This window comes from Sinocyclocheilus anshuiensis, unplaced genomic scaffold (genome assembly GCF_001515605.1).
Source record: "Sinocyclocheilus anshuiensis isolate Anshui unplaced genomic scaffold, SAMN03320099.WGS_v1.1 scaffold93, whole genome shotgun sequence".
Classification (NCBI taxonomy): domain Eukaryota; kingdom Metazoa; phylum Chordata; class Actinopteri; order Cypriniformes; family Cyprinidae; genus Sinocyclocheilus; species Sinocyclocheilus anshuiensis.
The window spans coordinates 61,171-79,197 of NW_015539852.1; the positions used below are offsets into that span (position 1 = coordinate 61,171).

The following is an 18,027-nucleotide window of genomic DNA, read 5'->3' on the forward strand; positions in this document are numbered from 1 at the left end:
CAGATATGAAACAACAGCAGTCTAGATAATGTGAATAATGTTCACTCACCATAAGCTGTTTCACTTTTTCTCATTTAAAAGCACATTCGAATCAAACATGAACTAAATTGTGGCTTTGGTGTCAGTAGCTCAGCAGACTTATTCCTTAGCATTATCAGAGATGGACAGTGTGTGATTGATCAGCTCGCTAATCATGGTAATAGATTCAGTATTTAGTGTATCAATTTAGTGGTTGTAAATCAAAGCTGTGTTATAGTTTCTGTAATGGATCTTTTATTCGTAGACAGTCAGTTGACTGATGGGGATGGGTGTGAGGAGGTGGTTTTGTACTGTGGGCAGCACGATCACACTCAGTAGGCCAGCTGGAGCAGGGACACATGTATATGTTCTTTAAAAACTGTAATTATAATTTTATTTAAAAATAATTTATAGTGGAAAGCATGATTTTACATAGCACAAAAAGGCTCCCAGTCTAGATCGGACCATTTATTCATCCTTTGTATTTAAGAAATAAGCATGTATTTCGTTCACACTTACATCTGCATATTCTTAGCATTACTGGAAATTAATTTGGCTTCACTTTCATCACATCAACGTTGTGAGTTACAGGCCTTCTTTCACACTCACTAATCTTAAGCTGAATTTTTATTTGAAAAGAAACCACTATTTGGTTTGATGTTTCTGAGAAACTTGTCATGTGTTAACAATGAACAATTCAAAAGCTACTTGACCTTGAAACATATCAAGGCTGTGAATTGTAATCATATTTTTCTGTCAATCAGTTGTTTATTTCACAGTCCATATTTTCTGAATGGGACGTGCCTATGACATTGTAGTTACGCACACATTTTTACAGGCAAACTATGGAAGCAACTGGGTTGGTATATTAAATGTGAGTTTCTGTATTAAAACATGGATGTGTGCTCATTGTTGCCATTTGAAACAATCCTTACCATGCGATCTGAATGTAGTCTGCTGGTTCTCACTCCCAGAATCCCTTCCGCAGTAAAGCTACATCAGCTCTCAAAACCGAGACATACAAATGAAACTGAAGATTACGCACTTTACTGTTTTCTATAAAGCGTACCTTGTAAAATAAAACAAGATTATTCTGCAATGGTTTTGTGCCTCTGCTCTTCACTGCACAAATCACCAGAAACAAAACTGCTTTATTTTCTCAAAGAACTGTACTTACCATCTTGATTTAAAAAAAAAAAAATCACAAACAACCATCATCTGTTTGGAAAACCATTTATTTACCACATTAGAAAAAATCAATCCAATACCGAGATCTTCAGAGCAAGAAAATTTCATGTGTGGATTGATAGTATTCAAAACTGCAAAAAAGCAACTATTTGCTACCTAATTCAAAAGAGTACTGTTTAGCACTATTAGAGGAAATATACATGTATGCAAGTGTTCAGCCTTTGGCGTGATGCACTAGGCCACGGATCCTGCGCGTCAGGGCTTGGATAAAGGTGTGACGGGAGCGGGTTTTGCTATACAGACACTCCACCTCCAGCAGCTTCCTCTGCAACGGCTCATTGAAGCTGTTCGCCACGTCAGTCTGTAACTACACACACACAGAGAGGTGTCAAAAACAAGACTTTTTTTTTTATGTTTTTGAAAGAAGTTTCTTACGCCTTGATAAATAAGGCCAGGGCTGTCCAAACTCGGTCCTGGAGGGCCGGTGTCCTGCATGGTTTAGCTCCAACTTGCCTCAACACACCTGACTGGAAGTTTCTATGCCTAGTAAGAGCTTGATTAGCTGGTTCAGGTGTGTTTAATTAGGGTTGGAGCTAAACTCTGCAGGACACCGGCCCTCCAGGACCGAGTTCGGACAGCCCTGAATAAGGCTGTATTTATTTTTGTCTATTTGAATATATTTTAAAATTGTAATTTATTCCTGTGATGGCAGAGCTGAATTTGCAGCAGCCATTACTCCAGCCTTATGTAAAAATAAAGTATGGAACAAAGAACATAAAGCAAAGCAAAAAAAAAAGTACCTGTTCAAGATCTTGCTGGCTCACTCTTGACACACTTAATCCTCTGCTGCCACTAGGATCTACACAGAAAGCAATAAATGAGTCTCTCATGCAAAACAACCCAAAACTGATTGCGCTTTGAAGAAGACTAGAATGAGAGACGGCTGACCTCTGAAACCTGGCAGAAGTGAGTCTTTGGGGTCAGTGGGCGTGCAGTACAGCAAGTAGAACTCTAGGTGGCGCCAAATCACAAACAAGCATGTCTCAATGATATCTTCAGAGAAACGTCAAGAAAAACATGCAACCGTTTCCAGCATTCAGATTGTAATTCTCAAAAAATGAAACAAAAGAAACATCATTTTGAAACGCAAACAGGATCATCTCTTGATTTCTCAAACAGTCTTTGTGTTAGGATACAGGAGCAGAGGGCAAGAAGCTTGGCTCGGTTGTTGACCAGCTGGACGAGTCGGCGCTTGGCAAGCACGTTTCTCTGCACTGATGGGACCTTTTCCACTCCACCAGAACTGGACACCAGACCCTGGCACAGCTTTGCACATAAAAAGATACATTAAACATCCCACAATCAAACAAACACATTTTAGGCAGTACTACTGCAACGTTCCCTGTGTTGGCAGATATACCTCCTTCAGTTCCTCAGGGGGAAGCTGCTCCACTCGCTCCAGCTTGTTCAGGCTCTGTCTGTGGCTGTCATGATATCGGAAGAAGTCAGTGGCGCTGTTCTTCAGCAGGAGCAGAACCAATCCCAGACTGGGCACCCGCGCAGAGGGAACGGCCACATCTGATACATGATCACATGCAGAGTTAGGTTACAGAAGCCAGACAGAGACAGGCGTTAGACGACCACAAAGACTGACCTGCTGGTTCACTTGCTGACGGGCTGAACAGGCAGAGAGTGAACTGGGCTTCAGCTGAGCTCTGCAGCAGTAGCGTCTGGCAGTACTCCATAATATTGGCACAAATCTGAGAAATCACATGATACATACATATATCAGTGAAGCAAACTACTGGTGGTAACACTTTAGTGTAGGGACCAATTCTCACTATTAGCTAGTTGCTTATTAGCATGCCTATTATCTACATATTGGCTGTTTATTAGTAATTATAAAGCACATATTCTGCATGACCATATTCCACATCCCTATTCCGACCCAATACCTAAATAACTACCTTACTAACTATTAATAAGCAGCAACTTAGGAGTTTATAGAGGAAAAAGTCATAGTTAATGGTTTGTTAATAGAGAGAATTGGATCTTAAAATGAAGTGTGATCAAACTACTCAATTTTTACCCAGATTTGTGCCATGATTTAAAGTCTAGTGGAGTTGACAGTAGTTGCCAAAAATCATTGCCTGCCTGCCAGACTTGATACTTTTACAGAAAATCATAGTGTATGATGGGCACTTTGATTTTTAACCTTAGACTCTTTTTCCATCCAGTTGATCAAATATCAAATAAAGTAATATGACCAGAGATCAAATATTTTTAATAATTTGAGCACATTTTAGACATGCTATTTTAGCATTATTGATATATTATTATAATTTTATTCATTTTTTCCATTGGTTTTTATTTTAGATTTATATCTGGATATAATTTTTTATATTCATATACACTTTCATTGTAATTTCAAGATAAAATTAAAGTTTAAAAAAGGTATGTTTTTGTCAGTTTTAGTATATTTTTTTTAATATGCCTATAGTTCTTATTAATTTTTATTGCCATTTTAGTTAATTCAGTACTTCAAGTAAAACTAAAAGAAAATGACAAATGATGTCTTTGCAACTAGCTGAACATTTTTTTTTTTATATTCTTTAATATATATTTTCAAGGAACAACATTTATAGTTTTAATTTTAGAACACATTACTGCATTTGTCAGGCATTTCCAAGCAGATTTAAAAAGTGTTCCGTTCTGTTTTAAAAGTGGTGTAGTGTTTTCCAGCTAAAGATAGTAACACCTGTTGCATGGCAACCTCCATTTCCTCTCTCTTTTCTGCAAGGTCGCCAGGGGAGACGGTCTCCTCGATCTGCTTCAGGTAGCGAGCGCGATCGGTTCCCACCAGCCGCACCAGCAGAGACAACGACTGACGCTGAAGGAGGGAGATCGCTCATTTTGTAAACTTCACACATGAACTTGTATTTACAGAATGTCAGCTTTTAAACTGCAATCAACAGTACTGATGTCATCATTATTAACTGTGATTAGTCTGATGTCTTGCATTAAACCGTTTAGTCACATAACCATTCTTTTCTTCTTTTTAAAAATAAGCTTTCGAAGACTTTTTTTTCTATATTTTACCTGGAATCTGCCGATGTGTCCCTGTAATTCCATAAGGGCGGCACTGTTGATTTCCTGTCCCATCTCCAGAGCTCCTAAACATAAAAAATCGAGATCCACAGCATCAGTCATCAGTGTATGAAGCATTTAAACAGCTGTGGAGTGTCTGTACCTGGCAGAGCGGTCTTGCTGATGATAGCAGTGAGGAGAGAGAGCTCCTGTAGAGCGCCCATACTCATATCCTGACCATGCAGGATGGACTGAATGACATCAGAGTGAACGATGAGCCACTGCAGCACCTACAAATCAACACACACAGATTACTTCCCGGTCTAAAATAAATCCATTGATTTGATTTTTTTATTTAGACAAAAGTAATAAAACTTTTAAACTTTTATTTTTCTTATTTTATAGTTTTTTTTTTTTCTAATGTTCATGAAATATTTGGCTTTTTAAAAAAATATTTTAAAAAGATGACAAGTCAGAAAGATTTTTTGCCATCACATAAATAAATTACATGTTAAAATATATTCAAACAATTACTTTCAGTTGTAATAATATTTCACAATAATACTGTATTTTTGATCAAATAAATGCAGCCTTGAAGAACACAAGAGACTACTTTCAAAAACAAAAAATCTTGCTGACCCCAAAACTTCTACACAATAGTGTAAATAAACGTTCTTCACCTATGTCCCAATACTGACACACTTAAGTATGCAGTAAGATGTAGCACTACATACAAGTATGTACTTCCCTCAAAACTAGCTAAACTCGTTTAGTATATAGCAGATTTGTGAATTTGGATTCAGCCTGTTTCAAAGGAAACATTGTATGGATGTTTGTACCTGTGCCGCCCCCTGCTGGTGCTGTGTGGTGGTGGAGGTCAAGATGACCTGCATCAGTCTGAGAGTAGGCAGTAGGATCTGTCTGTATCGCTCTAGAGGACTAGGAATAAACCCCGATGGATCTCTCTGCCCAAACACTCTGGAAGAGAGATATGGAGAGTGCGATGACATGACAGTGAGAGACATTTTTCTTCATCTATATTTAGTATCTAGATTACAGAGTACAGACCTGAGTGCCTCATTTTGAGGGAGCATGTGAAACACCTGACACTCCACCAGCTGACCAACCAGCCCACAGCGCAGGAGCTCCGTCGCACCTTGTGCTGTCTTAGCCACACGGGTCAGCAACGCCATTTTGGACTCGTAGATGTAGAGTGGTTTGAGCAATGGAGGCTGAGGTGTGAGCAGAGTTTGCAGGGCGACATCGTCCTGTCTCAAGCTCTCAACCAGCACACGCAGGTACCCACTGTTACACAGGTACACCAGCCACTGGCACTGTCTGTCTATAGACAACACCCGGTCCAACACGGCCAGAGCCAGCATCTGGAAAAAGACGATGCCCTCGATTCATTATCTAATTTCGCAATAACTCAGTAAGATGATGTTGACTTGTTTGCTCTTACCCTGCCAATCTCATGGCCGTCACAAGCGTCTCTGCACACCACCTCCATGAGCGCAGTGCCGTAGCTCTCGATGATGGCCAGGTTCTCTCTCTGCAGCTTGGAGAAACAATCTTCAGGGGCAGTCAAACGCTCCCACATGGAGGTACCTGTAAATTCAGTATTATAATATTTGCATATAATTTTTAGATGTTAGTATATATTACACAATTTCATTATGAACAGTGTTTAAAGCCTACATGATTTTCAAAGGCAGATATGTTGTGAACGATCACTCCTTACAAGAATTACATAAGACCAAAATCTCCAAAATCAATAAAAAAAAAAAGACTTGGTATATTAAAATTAATTTAAAAAAATGATTTAAAATGTTTGAAAATTCAATAATATATTAATAAATATAATTGTTATAAATTTTTATATATAAATTTATATATTTATATATATAAATAAAATATATCTATATAAAATGTGTATTAGATTTTTAGATATTTATTATATCTATTTTAATCCTAAATATTATATGCAATCAAATAGTAAAATATTATTAAACATTCTAGGATATATCCATGAAAGGTATGAGCAATGTTGCCAAAACCTTTCTAAAATTAGATTGCAAAATGAAGGCTTAAAATTCCCAAAATGCTGTCTAGGAAAGTATGCGTGTATGTGAATAAAAGAACATTTTGCCCTTGCTTTGTCATATCCGTGTTTCTATACCTGTCTGGAGTGTCTCTGGCTCTTCAGGTTTCTGGGCAATTTGCAGGTAGTAGAGCAGAGCGCCATAAAGGTGAGACCTTAGACGCTGGAAACCTCCACCTTGATGTAAACAAACACCAGGGAGTAAAACAAGAAGTTTAACCATTTAACCTCTAACATGGTGGAATTAATTTACCCAGGTTAGCGGATTAGTCAACCCTGAAAATACAACCCCTTCTAACCTGTGCACAAGATAAAATCCAGTAGCTTCCTTAGGATGAGGTGGAGGGCGGAGTTAGCGATTGAAGCAAATCCTGATCCAGAGCCACCATGTGGCCCTGCCCCCTGCTGCTCAGACAGCACCGATTGGCTGAGTTGTGCTGTTAATGTGAAGACTGCCCCGGCTACAATTGGCATCAATTCACCAGCAGCATCTTCTGATAACACCTAGAGGAAAGAGAGAAGCAAGTCACATGCTGTTCCTCGTTTAAAAGCATCTTCCTCCTCATTAATTTTCCTACCTTGTCGTGCAGATCCAGCAGCAGGTCTCTGATGATCAGCTGGCGCTGGTCGGCTGGGATGAGCTCTGAAGGACAGGCCGTGAGGATGGTCTCCACCAGACTCCTCCAGCTCTGCAGAGCATGACGCTTTGCACTGAGACTACACCGCACGCGGTTCCTCTCCACCACCTGCTGCAGGATTGAGTTCACCTCCTGATACCGACAAAACAATCAGCACCATGAAAAAAAAAAATTGTAATGCTTGCCTGCAAATATCAGAGACACACTCACCTCCAACAGCAGTGGTCTTTGCCCAATGGCCGCCATGCCCTGCAGTGCATTGATCTCTGCAACTAAAACTCGATGGAGCAACTGAAAACATGATGAAACAATGAAAATATTAATTGTATATTCTTATAATAAATAAATGACAGTATAAGGTCTAATGCATGCAGGAAATCAGTGAGCCATCCACATACCTTGACGTTGCAGACCGTGTGTCCCTGCTCGTTGACATGTTCACAGTTGGTGATGACCTGCTCAATCTGAGCACGCTCAAAGAAGTCCAGCTGCAGAAGCTCCGGGGCCTCCTGACTGAAGTCTATGGCATCCAAAACACTCAGCAGCCTCCCGCGTACTAAAAGAGCAATGGATGATTAACTAATTATATTCAAAATCAGATGGCTTCTTCCTTTCTAAAGCGTCAGAACAAACTGCAACGTAACCAGACTTTCTCTTACCTTTGGAGACGGTGCCAAAATGCAGGAAACCACTGACTGATCTACTCTCCTCTTCCATGCCTGTCTCTCCATCTGCTACAAGACAGATTCAGTTGCGTTTACTTCAATGTGGCTGGTCATCGTGAGGAACTTTGGGTGTATGTATTACCGGCATGTAATGTGTGTGGCTGGTCATCCAGGAGGAGGTTGAGCAGTCTCTGTGTGTGAGAGCGCTGACGGTTCAGTGAGGTCACTCTGAGCTCAATGGCTGCAGTCTTCATCAGCCAGGACATCTGAGACAGAGCAGCAATCTCATTCTCTGTGGGACATAAAGACGGAATCAATCAGAGGGATACTAATTTGCATGCTATCCTCCCTAAATAGTATGTGAAATTATGATTAGTGCGAATCAAATGAAATATAAAAATATGTAAAAGGTGTCTGGATGGCACACTAAATCCATAATCTGAGTGGCTTTTTTTTTGTCAACAATATCAAATTGCTAATAATAAATAACATGTTTGAAATGGATATTACACTAAGATTCAAAAGTCTGGATTTTTTTTTTTTTTTGCCAAAGTGTATTATGTTCACCAAGGCTGCATTTATTTGGTCAAAAATATAGTAAAAACTTTAATATTGTGAAATATAAGTACAATTTAAAGGCAGCGGCTATTTGCACTAAGTGTAAATAGAGATAGAGGCCATTTACACTAAGTAAGTCACTAAGCAATTATATGCTATTTACACTAGGTGAAAATAGCATATTTTCTCAGTGATAGATGCTATTTACACTAACTGGAAAAGACAACTTACGACCGTCTTTGTAATGCTGACTAGCCCAATCACACTTTGGTGGGCGGAGTTAGAGTAAAAAGCCTCTGCCAACAAGACAGGCTATTTGCACTTAGTGTAAATAGACACTCTGTTAAAATAAGTGTTTTCTGTTTTAATATATATTTATTCCTGTAATGGCAAAGCTGAATTTTCAGCAGCCACCACCCTTCAGTGTCACTGATCTTTCAGAAAACGTTCTAATATGCTGATCTGCTGCTTCAGAAACATCTCCCACCAGATGTCATGGACACACTAGTCTGTCAAGATCAAAAGCATACCTGGTAGAATGAAAGGCAGGTGCTGCAGATGAGAGAACAGGAAGTCCTGACTGGTCCTAAGGTAACGCATGGTGGGTCCAGAAGTGTCAGGACAGGCACACAGCTGATAGATCACCTGGTACGTACACAAACACACACAGAGACACAAAATAGATACTTTAACGTGACACAAAGGGCATCACAATGTCTGTATGTAAATTAGTTAAACAGTGTGTACCTGGTAGAAGAGTTCAGCTAGTTGAGGGGCCTGTTTGGTGAGCACAGGTCCAGTGCGCCACTCGCTGCCCCTCTGGAGCAGACTGAGGATCGCATGCAGGCAGCTCCGTGGACAGCCAAGAACACCTTATTGATGTAGTCACAAGACCAAACTGTTTCAGGCATAGCATGGTACACATAAGAGTCCTAAATCTGATTTTGAGTCAAGCTAAGATCTTACCTGGGTCCTGCAGGTTAGTGGAGGAAACTGGCTTCTTCACTTCATAGCCCAGCAGATACAAGCCCAGATTGGGGCCCTTTAGCTCCAGAGAGGTGATCAGAAGGTTCAGGATGTGGATTTTGGTTTCATGACGAATCCTGGCCATCCGTTTCTCAGGGTCTGAGTCTGAACAAAGAGAAAAAAAGGTTCTTAAATGCCGCTTTAAACCATTTATAGATGATATTTGGCTTTTTTCAGGATAAGGCCTCACCATCTGCGGCTACTCCCTCCTGAGCTTCCTCACTGTCCAGACACTCCACAAAACCAGCCATCAACTTCTCACTCACCACCTGCTCATTACAAAACAGTTTTGTCATATTTAAAGCAACCCCAATTATTTGTATTACCAATAGACAATGTGAGGTCTCTTACCTGATCATGTGTGAAGTCTCCAACCAGTCTGGCCTGGATGTTTGGGTAGCGTGCAATACGGCGCAGAATCTTGGCACTCTGGAAAGCAGCATCAGGGTTCGAGCTGCTGTGGTACAGGTACCTGTGAAGGCCAAACAAGTCAAATCAGCCCATGTATTGCTGAATCAGACACAGATTAAAGCATTCCTGACATGATTTGGGGGGAAATGATTTTGCTGGGAACAATAGAAAGGCTGCTCGATTATGACAAAAATCATAATCAAGATTATTTTGGTCAATATTGTAATCACGATTATTTAAAATGATTATTAGTGGGCCATATGACCAAAACTTTATATGAAAGATTTATTTAAAGATAGTGATATATATCAAATATATATTTTCTGTAAATAAGGTTGCTATGACATCTACATTTTAGAGACCAGCGAAATGTCACAATTCTCAATACCACAGCAGAATACCAGAGTAACTAATATTAGTTAAAAAACAACAACAAAAAAGGTCCTCAAAATTATTAAAAATAATTAAACTGCCAGTAATTAAAAAAAGCAAAGTAATACAATGCCAGTAATAAAAAAAGCAAAAGAATACAATAGAATAAAAAATATACAAATGAAACAAACTGTGCTTTAAGTTTTTTTAATGCAGGTCTAAAGTATTCAGTTAACAGCCTACTAGAGATGTTGTATAAGCTCATGTAAAATAAAACAGCATAGTCTTCACTGTAATAATTAAACTTCCTTTGTTTCTTATTAAAGCTACAAAAGTCCTTCAGTCAAGAGCAGTGTGTGTATTTGACAGTTTAGGCGCTAAAAGATGACTTACTTTACATGTCCGTTTGTTTTCCATCTCTGAGCGCATGCACAGTAACAATCTTCCCGAGGAAGCGCAAGTTCTCTTTCACGCTTTTAAAAACATAAATAAATCTAATCAACTTAAATAAATCAAGCACGTCCCGTTTGGCAAAAGTCTCGTTACATGATTTTACTGATTTGCATGTGAAATTGGGCTTTTATGGAGGAATGAAAGAGCACCGCTGCGCTGGAAAGGGGGTGGAATGGGGCGCAATAATCGTTTTATCTCGATTACTGTATTTTCATAATCGTTGGAGGCCGAAATTGAAACTGAATTTCGATTAATTGCACAGCCCTAGAACAATATATGACAGATATGTATAAATAAGGAAGAAGGAGACCTGGCAATGTTGGTGATGTGATCAGCCCGTCTGCTCTGAGCACTGACACCCTGCAGGAGCTGTTCCACAGGAGAGACAAGTAGCGATGTCTGACTTTCTCTCAGCAGATCCATGAATGTCACCTCCTTCTGCAGAGCCAGCTCCAACAAACACAGACAGTGTAGCACTGCCGACTCCAACTGCTTTTTACCTACAACAATGGCAACAGCATAATGTCAACAAATACACACAAACTGATCCATATCCAGTAATGCTGAAATCATTCAGCATTTAGTCTCAATTAATTTGCTAAAAAAAAAATTATATTAAATATAAAGTTAATAACTAAATACTAAATAATTTTAAAGGCAAATAGAAATGTCAAACAATTATAAATACATACACTACCATTCAAATGTTTAATATTTTTTAAAGAAGTCTCATACTTATCAAGGCTGCATTTATTTGTTCAAACAGAGTAAAAACACTAATACTGTGAAATATTATTCCAATTTAAAATAACTGTTTTCCATTTTAATATATTTTAAAATGTCATTTATTCCTGTGATGCAAAGCTGAATTTTCAGCATCATTACTCCAGTCTTAAGCGTCACATTATCCTTCGGAAATCATACTAATATGCTGATTTGGTGGTCAAGAAACATTTCTTATTATTATAAATTAAAATAAAAAAATGTCAGGATTCTTTGATGAATAGAAAGTTCAAAAGAACAGAATTTATTTGAAATCAAAATCTTTTGTAGCATTAAAAAATTCTTTACGGTCATTTTTAATCAATTTAATGCACCATGCATTAATGTTGTGATTGTATTTTTAGAGTGTTTCACTCTCACCTTTTTATTCAAAATAGTACAGAATTATCAGCTTATCGGTATCTGCCACAATTTCAATATATCCCTAATAACTGATCCATTTAGCATTATACACTGTTTTAAGAATTTTAATGAGAGTTGTTTTAAAAGTTTCAATAACAAATGAAACAGGATATAAAAAATACAGAGCAGGCCTCTCATACTGACCAGGAAAGGGGGCGTAGGTGTCTAGCTGGCGAGCGCCCTCCTCCAGCAGGCTGAGGCACAGAGAGAGGGTGGGCGAGTCATTCAGCAGGTGGAACATCAGACTGTGTCCCGGAGGCTTATGGGCTGGCATTTGCTCTCCCTGAAGTTCCACCATTTCTTGCAGGAAGTCGGCTGGCTGCGGCTCATATTCTCTCAGAAGTTTGTGAAACACCTCTAGCACTGCCTCAGCTACCTCCCACTACAAAGAGTAAAATAAAATCAGTCAATAAAGATACACAACCATAAATGGAGGCGAGACTGAGATAAGACACATTTAAGTCTAACAGGCCACAGCAAACCTTTTCTGCTGGCCGCCGGTAGGCACGTGTGGGGAAGGCCAGAAACACAGAGTCACGCAGGAAGTCAAGATAAGGCTGAAAGCCTGGTGCACGCAGTCCTGCTCCAAGATTCACTGGAAGTGCACTCTCTACCAGAGTACTGATCAGATGACAAAAGGCCCTTGTGAGAGGATACTCCTCACAGCTCGATTCAATCTCATTCAGCTCCACCTGTTAGAGAAAAATTTAATTAGTGCCAAAATAAAATTTAGGGGCAAATTGTAAAGTCCAACAAATAAGCAAAGCAAATATAGAGCTTTAAAAATAATAACATTTATAACAATTATTGCTATTTATTACAATTGTTATCAGAAAAACCACAAGTAGACTTTTTTCGCCCCTAAATCATGCAGGCCTAACACCAGCAGTATATGCAACAAGAAACACATTTAACCTCAATCCCAGCAGCCTGTCTCTGTCCAGGAACTTTCACTGTCTGCAGGATCTGAGAGGGAAAAATACAACAATGATCAATAACATAATAATTAAAGTCAACTCAATTAAAAACGCACATAAGTGGGAAATCCACACTGTTTATACTGAAGTTTAATACACCGTTTATACATTTATTCTTCTATTGTAGGTCAGTTTGGCACTATAGGATGAAGTTTTAGTCAACCTGTGTGTACTCCAGTGATTGCCAGAGGGAGGCAGCGATCTCAGGAGATTTGCCAAAGGCAGCAAGAGCATGCAAGACTTGAGCTTTCAGCACGGGCTGAACGCTGCACTGCAGCAATCCCAGCATCACCACCACAGGCGTCCATTGAGGGTGTTCACAAAGAGCCAGACGCGTGTTCTCACTCTGAAAAATATAGAACATATCTGAACACTGATATTGAGAGCAATTTCATCTGCTTGATGATGTGATGAGGGCTGACCATTAGCACTGGTTTCCTTATTTGATTCTGATTCACAAGTTCTGATTCATATTCAATTAGATTTAATGTTGATTCATTTCGGAATATTTCAATTTTAATGGGGTTTTTTTTGCTTTTAAATGAAAGTGAAACGGGCCAATCATTTTCATAAACTATACTTCCGATGGTGACACCATCAGGAAGAGAGGTATGCTACAAATAATACTTAGTCAAAACATTCACTCATCTACAAAAAAAAAATAATAATAATTAACTGGTCGATATCTAGAAAGCAGGGTGAGTGATAGCCAATATAATATTGATGTACAATAAAGTTTAATGAAATGTATACCTTCTGAAATTAAAAGACTTATTTTACACAACATTTCAATTTAGAATTGAAACTGTTCAATCAGTCATTATATTGTGATGTATGTGTTCTATACCCAGGTGATGATAGTGGTGAGCAGCTGGAGGAACGCTGTGAGGCCTTCTAGCTCTCTCTGAGTGATGCCTCTGATGGGTGGGTGGCGGTACTGCATGCTGTCGGCACTGGGCACATCTCGTCGCAGGTTCTCATGGTAGAGCATGAGAGAATGGAAAAAGTGCTCCCATGACACAACACTGCCCGACACTCCAGCCTGCCGGTTCTCTCCTGAAACAGCCATATAAACAAACTTATATGGTAGTGCACACGACTTACCACAGCACTCATATCACACCATTCTCTTTTAAGATCTGAGGGTGCAGTTACCGTGTGGAGCTCCATTGGTTTTAAGCAGACTAAAGCAGTAGTGGGAACACTGATGACCATTAGCAAGCCCTTTCAGCATGCGCAAGTAAGGGATGTAGAGAGTAGCAGGGAGCAGATCACCCATCTGACGCACAAACTTGGAGAGAACCACCTGAGGTAACACACAAATATATACTGGAATTTAGGGCTGCACGATTAATTGCATGCGATATTTAACGTGCATCTTATCAGTAAAGCCGGTTCTGTAATCAGCGGGAAATGTCCATCACCAATGTGAACGCACGCAGGTGATGGAGATTTACCGCTGATTACAGAACCGGCTTTCTGACAAGATGCGCGTTAAATATCGCATGCGATTAATCGTGCAGCCCTACTGGAATTTGAACTTTATTCAAAGCAGTGGTGATGAATAATACACTGTGGAGTTTAATACCAGTAATGTTTCATTTACCAACCCACATAGTTAATTACTATTTGACATCACCCTTAAATATTTTTAGGAAGTTTATATTGTAGGATGAGCAAAAATGAGGTTTCTTCTCACACCTGTTTGTGAGGGGGTCTTTGGAGAGTTACTCCAAGAAAAGATCCGGTGAGTGAAGTGTGTTGAAGAGACTCTGATGGACACCAGAACTCCAGGGCCAGCTCAAGTTCAAATGGATCTTTACTGTAAAACTCTCCAATCTGAAACAACAACAACAAAAAAACACCATTCTTCAGCATTAATTACAAGAGTTCAAAAGTGCTGTTGAGTGACAATGCTATTACCTATTAAAATAACATGAATTAAATTCTAGGAGCAATATGTGATGATGCAAGTCATTTCCTGGCTTTATAGAGATTTTCAATGATGAAGAATTCTATATGTATGTACTATGTGATAAATGTAAAGGGAAGCTCACAAGTATCATGAGGTGGTCCAGGTCCTTGCGTAGAGATGATGGTGGTTCGCTGCCCATCTGCAGAGCCATTTGGATCAGTCGAGCATCTTCATCGGCACGGTTACGCAACTGCTTCACCTGCAAATAACACTCTTCACTTAACTTATCTCCATACACACTCATTAACATTAGTATAATTTTGTACAGAGAAATAAGGATGAATTTAATAAATCAAAAGTGAGAGTAAAGTCAATTATAATGTTACAAAATATTTCTATTTCAAATAAATGCTGTTCTTTTGAACTTTCCAAGCATTTCTCCTCACACCTTCATTGGCATGAGAGCCAGGAAATCTGTAATGAGGGAATGCAGCCGGCGGGTGTAGAATTCTTCTTGGCTGAAGCCATCGCTTCCTAGGATGCCCTCTGTCAGGAAGAGGAAGACACCTCCCAACAGCGCCTGGTCTGCCAGAGCCTCATCTGCCTCTGTGAACTCCACTAGAGCTGAAAAGAAAATGAACAAAAGTAGGAGAGGGTATATTAACCTATAAAGCGACTTCATGCATTTTCGGGGTTTAGCTGCTAATTGCATCTACTATAACAAACTATTGTACTGTATATAGAGATCATGCAAAGACACAGTACCTATGACGTATCATGAGAGATCATGAGAGCTAAAGTAAAATTGATTTTGAAATTAACAATAGCCTGAGCTATGAAAGGCGTGATACCTGCACCCTGCGGAAGCTGTGACACGGCTCTCAGAGACAGAGCCCAGGTCAGCTGCACCACTGCCTGCAGTCCAGGAAGCTTCCAGGCCTGACCCTCCACCAACCGACTGTGCACCGCTGCCACATACTGCTTCTCCGTCAGTAGAGGCAAGGCCTGGAGCAAGTCTAATGAACACACAAAAAACGGGTTTGTGAAAACATAGTATTTCCTACTCTACTAGGAAATAAACAACCTATATTTTCTATTAATCATACTTATATGAGTGTGGATCATAATATAGCATTTATAGCTACCAAAGATGGTCACAATAAAGCATGAATACCTTCTCTATCCTCTGTTCCTTGCTCCAGAAAACTAACATCCAGGCAATAAAGCAACGCCATTACTAAAGCAAGGTTAACGCTATCCAATGAGCCATCAGCTTCGGCTGTCACCGTCTCCAAGTGACCGATGAGGGTCAGGGTGTCCTCTTTGCTTAGAGGTGACTGGCATGTCCATGCAAACAAACACTCTGCTAGTGACTGTCGGCACTCTTTGATGAGGTCGGATACCTGTACCATATGAATAACAGTTACTATAAACTGTCCATTTACATAATTTGCATATGTAATTATCATCAATTTGCACAGGATGCTTTACCTCTTTTCTGTGTTTCTCATTGCCAAGGCCCCGCTCTTTCTGAAGCCTCTCAAACTCACGAGTCACGCTGATATCTGAGATCAAGTTCAGGATTTGTTTGGTCAATCCCTGAGCCATCAGCTCATCCGTGAACCGTGTAGTGAGATTCACCAATTCAGGACTACAAGGAAAGAAAACATGACAACACAGATTCACATTTCCATTATCCTGGGAGTTGTTGAAGTGTGCAATCAATAATCTGTCAACCTCTTGGATCAAATGTTTCCTAAAAAGGAAAGAAGCATGGGAGAATGAGCTAGATCTTGTTGCATGAAGGAAAAGCAACAAACCTCAAGTCAAGCGTGAACGTCTTCCCGTGTCTGGACTGGATGAGCGAGCGAAGGGAGTTTGCCACACAGCGTTTGCCATCCCAGTAAAGGAGCACAGCTACCAGGCCTCGAGACAGGCCGGGAAAATGAGGCTGCTGGTGCTCTCCTGAAAATACACATAAAGATCACATTATCGCATAGTAAATTCACTGCAATGATACAGTATGAGCAATGTGCAGTTCAGTAGTACTAAATGTGTATGTGCAGTGTGTGTACCTGCCAACAGCAGTTCAAGGGCAGCTAGTTCTCCCAGGTCAAAAAGGTCACTAAGGATGAAGGCTTCCGAGATAAGCTGCTCAGGAAGAAGTCGTACTCCTTGCTGGCCCTGAATAGCAATGCCTTCTGTGCTGGCTTTCCGTACCTTCTCTCTCTGTTCTGCACTCTTCATCTGTTTTGCAAAAAAAATTGTATTTTACAACAAAGGATGCATTTTGAAACTCTGAACCATTTTACAAGTAATACATCAAACTTAATTACAGTACAATTAGAGTTTTCCACATGAAATGTTTTGAATCTATAGAAAGTAAAACCTACTGGGTTTTTGAAGAGGGTGAGGAAGGAAGGTTTGTGTTTCTTCAACTGCAGATCTAAAAGATGAACACTCTCTGGCTGTCGTCTCCATATGGCCCCCTCCACAGCTTCCCAGAGCTCCTTCAGCGGGCCCCACAGACTGGCTCCTGCAAACAGATTCACAATACGTCACAAAACATTTATATAATAAATTATTTCTGTATACACATTACAAAGTAGTGTGGTGGGCTGTTTTAAAGCTACGTGGTGTATTATCTGAATTGGTAAAAACAATAAACAATTGGTCACAAAATGTCTTTACAGAAACTTTTTTTTAGTTGATTTTACATAAAAAGTAGTGACTGATTATTATTGCGTGACCGTGGTTAACACAGGACGTTGTCAAAACACACATATGAAGCATCAACATTCACTGTTACGACAGTCTCCCGATGACTGGAAGTGGGGAAAAAAATAGATGCCATACCGCAAAAAAAGACTCACAAGAAACTATATAATAAAACCACCTTAGACTTCATTTCTAAATGCACATTTTAAACTTAAATGAGACATTATCTTGGCCATTTATTATTAACCTTATTTACCAGTAAAGACCATATTCAAAAGTTAGTCTTAAGAGACATTAATGTTTCAAATAAACTGCTCTGTCTAGTCAAACAGAAATTATGGTCTTATCGCAACATTTACTATAATAATAATATTAATAATAGCAATATTGTGGATAGATAATAATGAATGTAGCATATAGCTACACACTTTAAGCATATTTACTAATGAAGGTAACGTGGAGCTAAGTATTTGTACTTTAAATCTGTTGAATTACATTAGTTTAAATGCCTAGTGCATTGGTCAATACTCTATACTGTAGAAAAATATGAAGTATGTTGATAATATAGAATGTTTAAATTAATACCTGAATTTACCGCCATCTGCGTCGCCATGTCTGAAGCGTGAGAGGGCTCAGGGCTGCCCCGAATTTTGCCGGTGTGAAAAACATAACTTTCGGTTTCTTTTGTAAAGTGTTTATTTTGCATTCACATTTG

At 39.4% G+C, this 18,027-nt stretch overlaps 1 protein-coding gene across 1 annotated transcript; it reads right to left on the reverse strand.

The window, feature by feature from the left end:
- Positions 1 to 1,238: 1,238 nt before the first annotated feature.
- Positions 1,239 to 18,027, reverse strand: LOC107684652 (nuclear pore complex protein Nup205-like). Its single transcript, XM_016480959.1, has 41 exons — positions 17,898 to 18,027; positions 16,988 to 17,130; positions 16,670 to 16,841; positions 16,415 to 16,559; positions 16,086 to 16,245; positions 15,769 to 15,997; positions 15,446 to 15,610; positions 15,043 to 15,218; positions 14,737 to 14,853; positions 14,381 to 14,518; positions 13,835 to 13,985; positions 13,527 to 13,735; positions 12,843 to 13,025; positions 12,618 to 12,668; positions 12,185 to 12,394; positions 11,847 to 12,084; positions 10,828 to 11,017; positions 9,633 to 9,753; positions 9,472 to 9,550; positions 9,222 to 9,386; positions 9,003 to 9,127; positions 8,786 to 8,900; positions 7,840 to 7,989; positions 7,692 to 7,766; positions 7,431 to 7,588; positions 7,243 to 7,323; positions 6,973 to 7,164; positions 6,694 to 6,898; positions 6,473 to 6,571; positions 5,756 to 5,901; positions 5,362 to 5,675; positions 5,133 to 5,271; positions 4,457 to 4,583; positions 4,306 to 4,379; positions 3,965 to 4,096; positions 2,861 to 2,966; positions 2,627 to 2,784; positions 2,403 to 2,532; positions 2,155 to 2,259; positions 2,007 to 2,065; positions 1,239 to 1,573 (listed from the first exon to the last, which is right to left on the reverse strand). Exons 1-41 carry the CDS (start codon positions 18,016 to 18,018, stop codon positions 1,421 to 1,423), a joined length of 6,006 nt encoding a protein of 2,001 aa, XP_016336445.1. The 5' UTR covers positions 18,019 to 18,027; the 3' UTR covers positions 1,239 to 1,420.

Bases quoted from the DNA above. Each gene is read 5' to 3' on its own strand.
- LOC107684652 (XM_016480959.1), bottom strand. From the start codon at position 18,018: ATGCAAAATAAACACTTTACAAAAGAAACCGAAAGTTATGTTTTTCAC. The intron at 9,128-9,221 runs GTAAGATCTTAG...TACATCAATAAG, and splicing joins CACTAACCTGCAGGACCCAG to GTGTTCTTGGCTGTCCACGG. The intron at 2,066-2,154 runs GTCAGCCGTCTC...CTTTCTGTGTAG, and splicing joins ACTTCTGCCAGGTTTCAGAG to ATCCTAGTGGCAGCAGAGGA.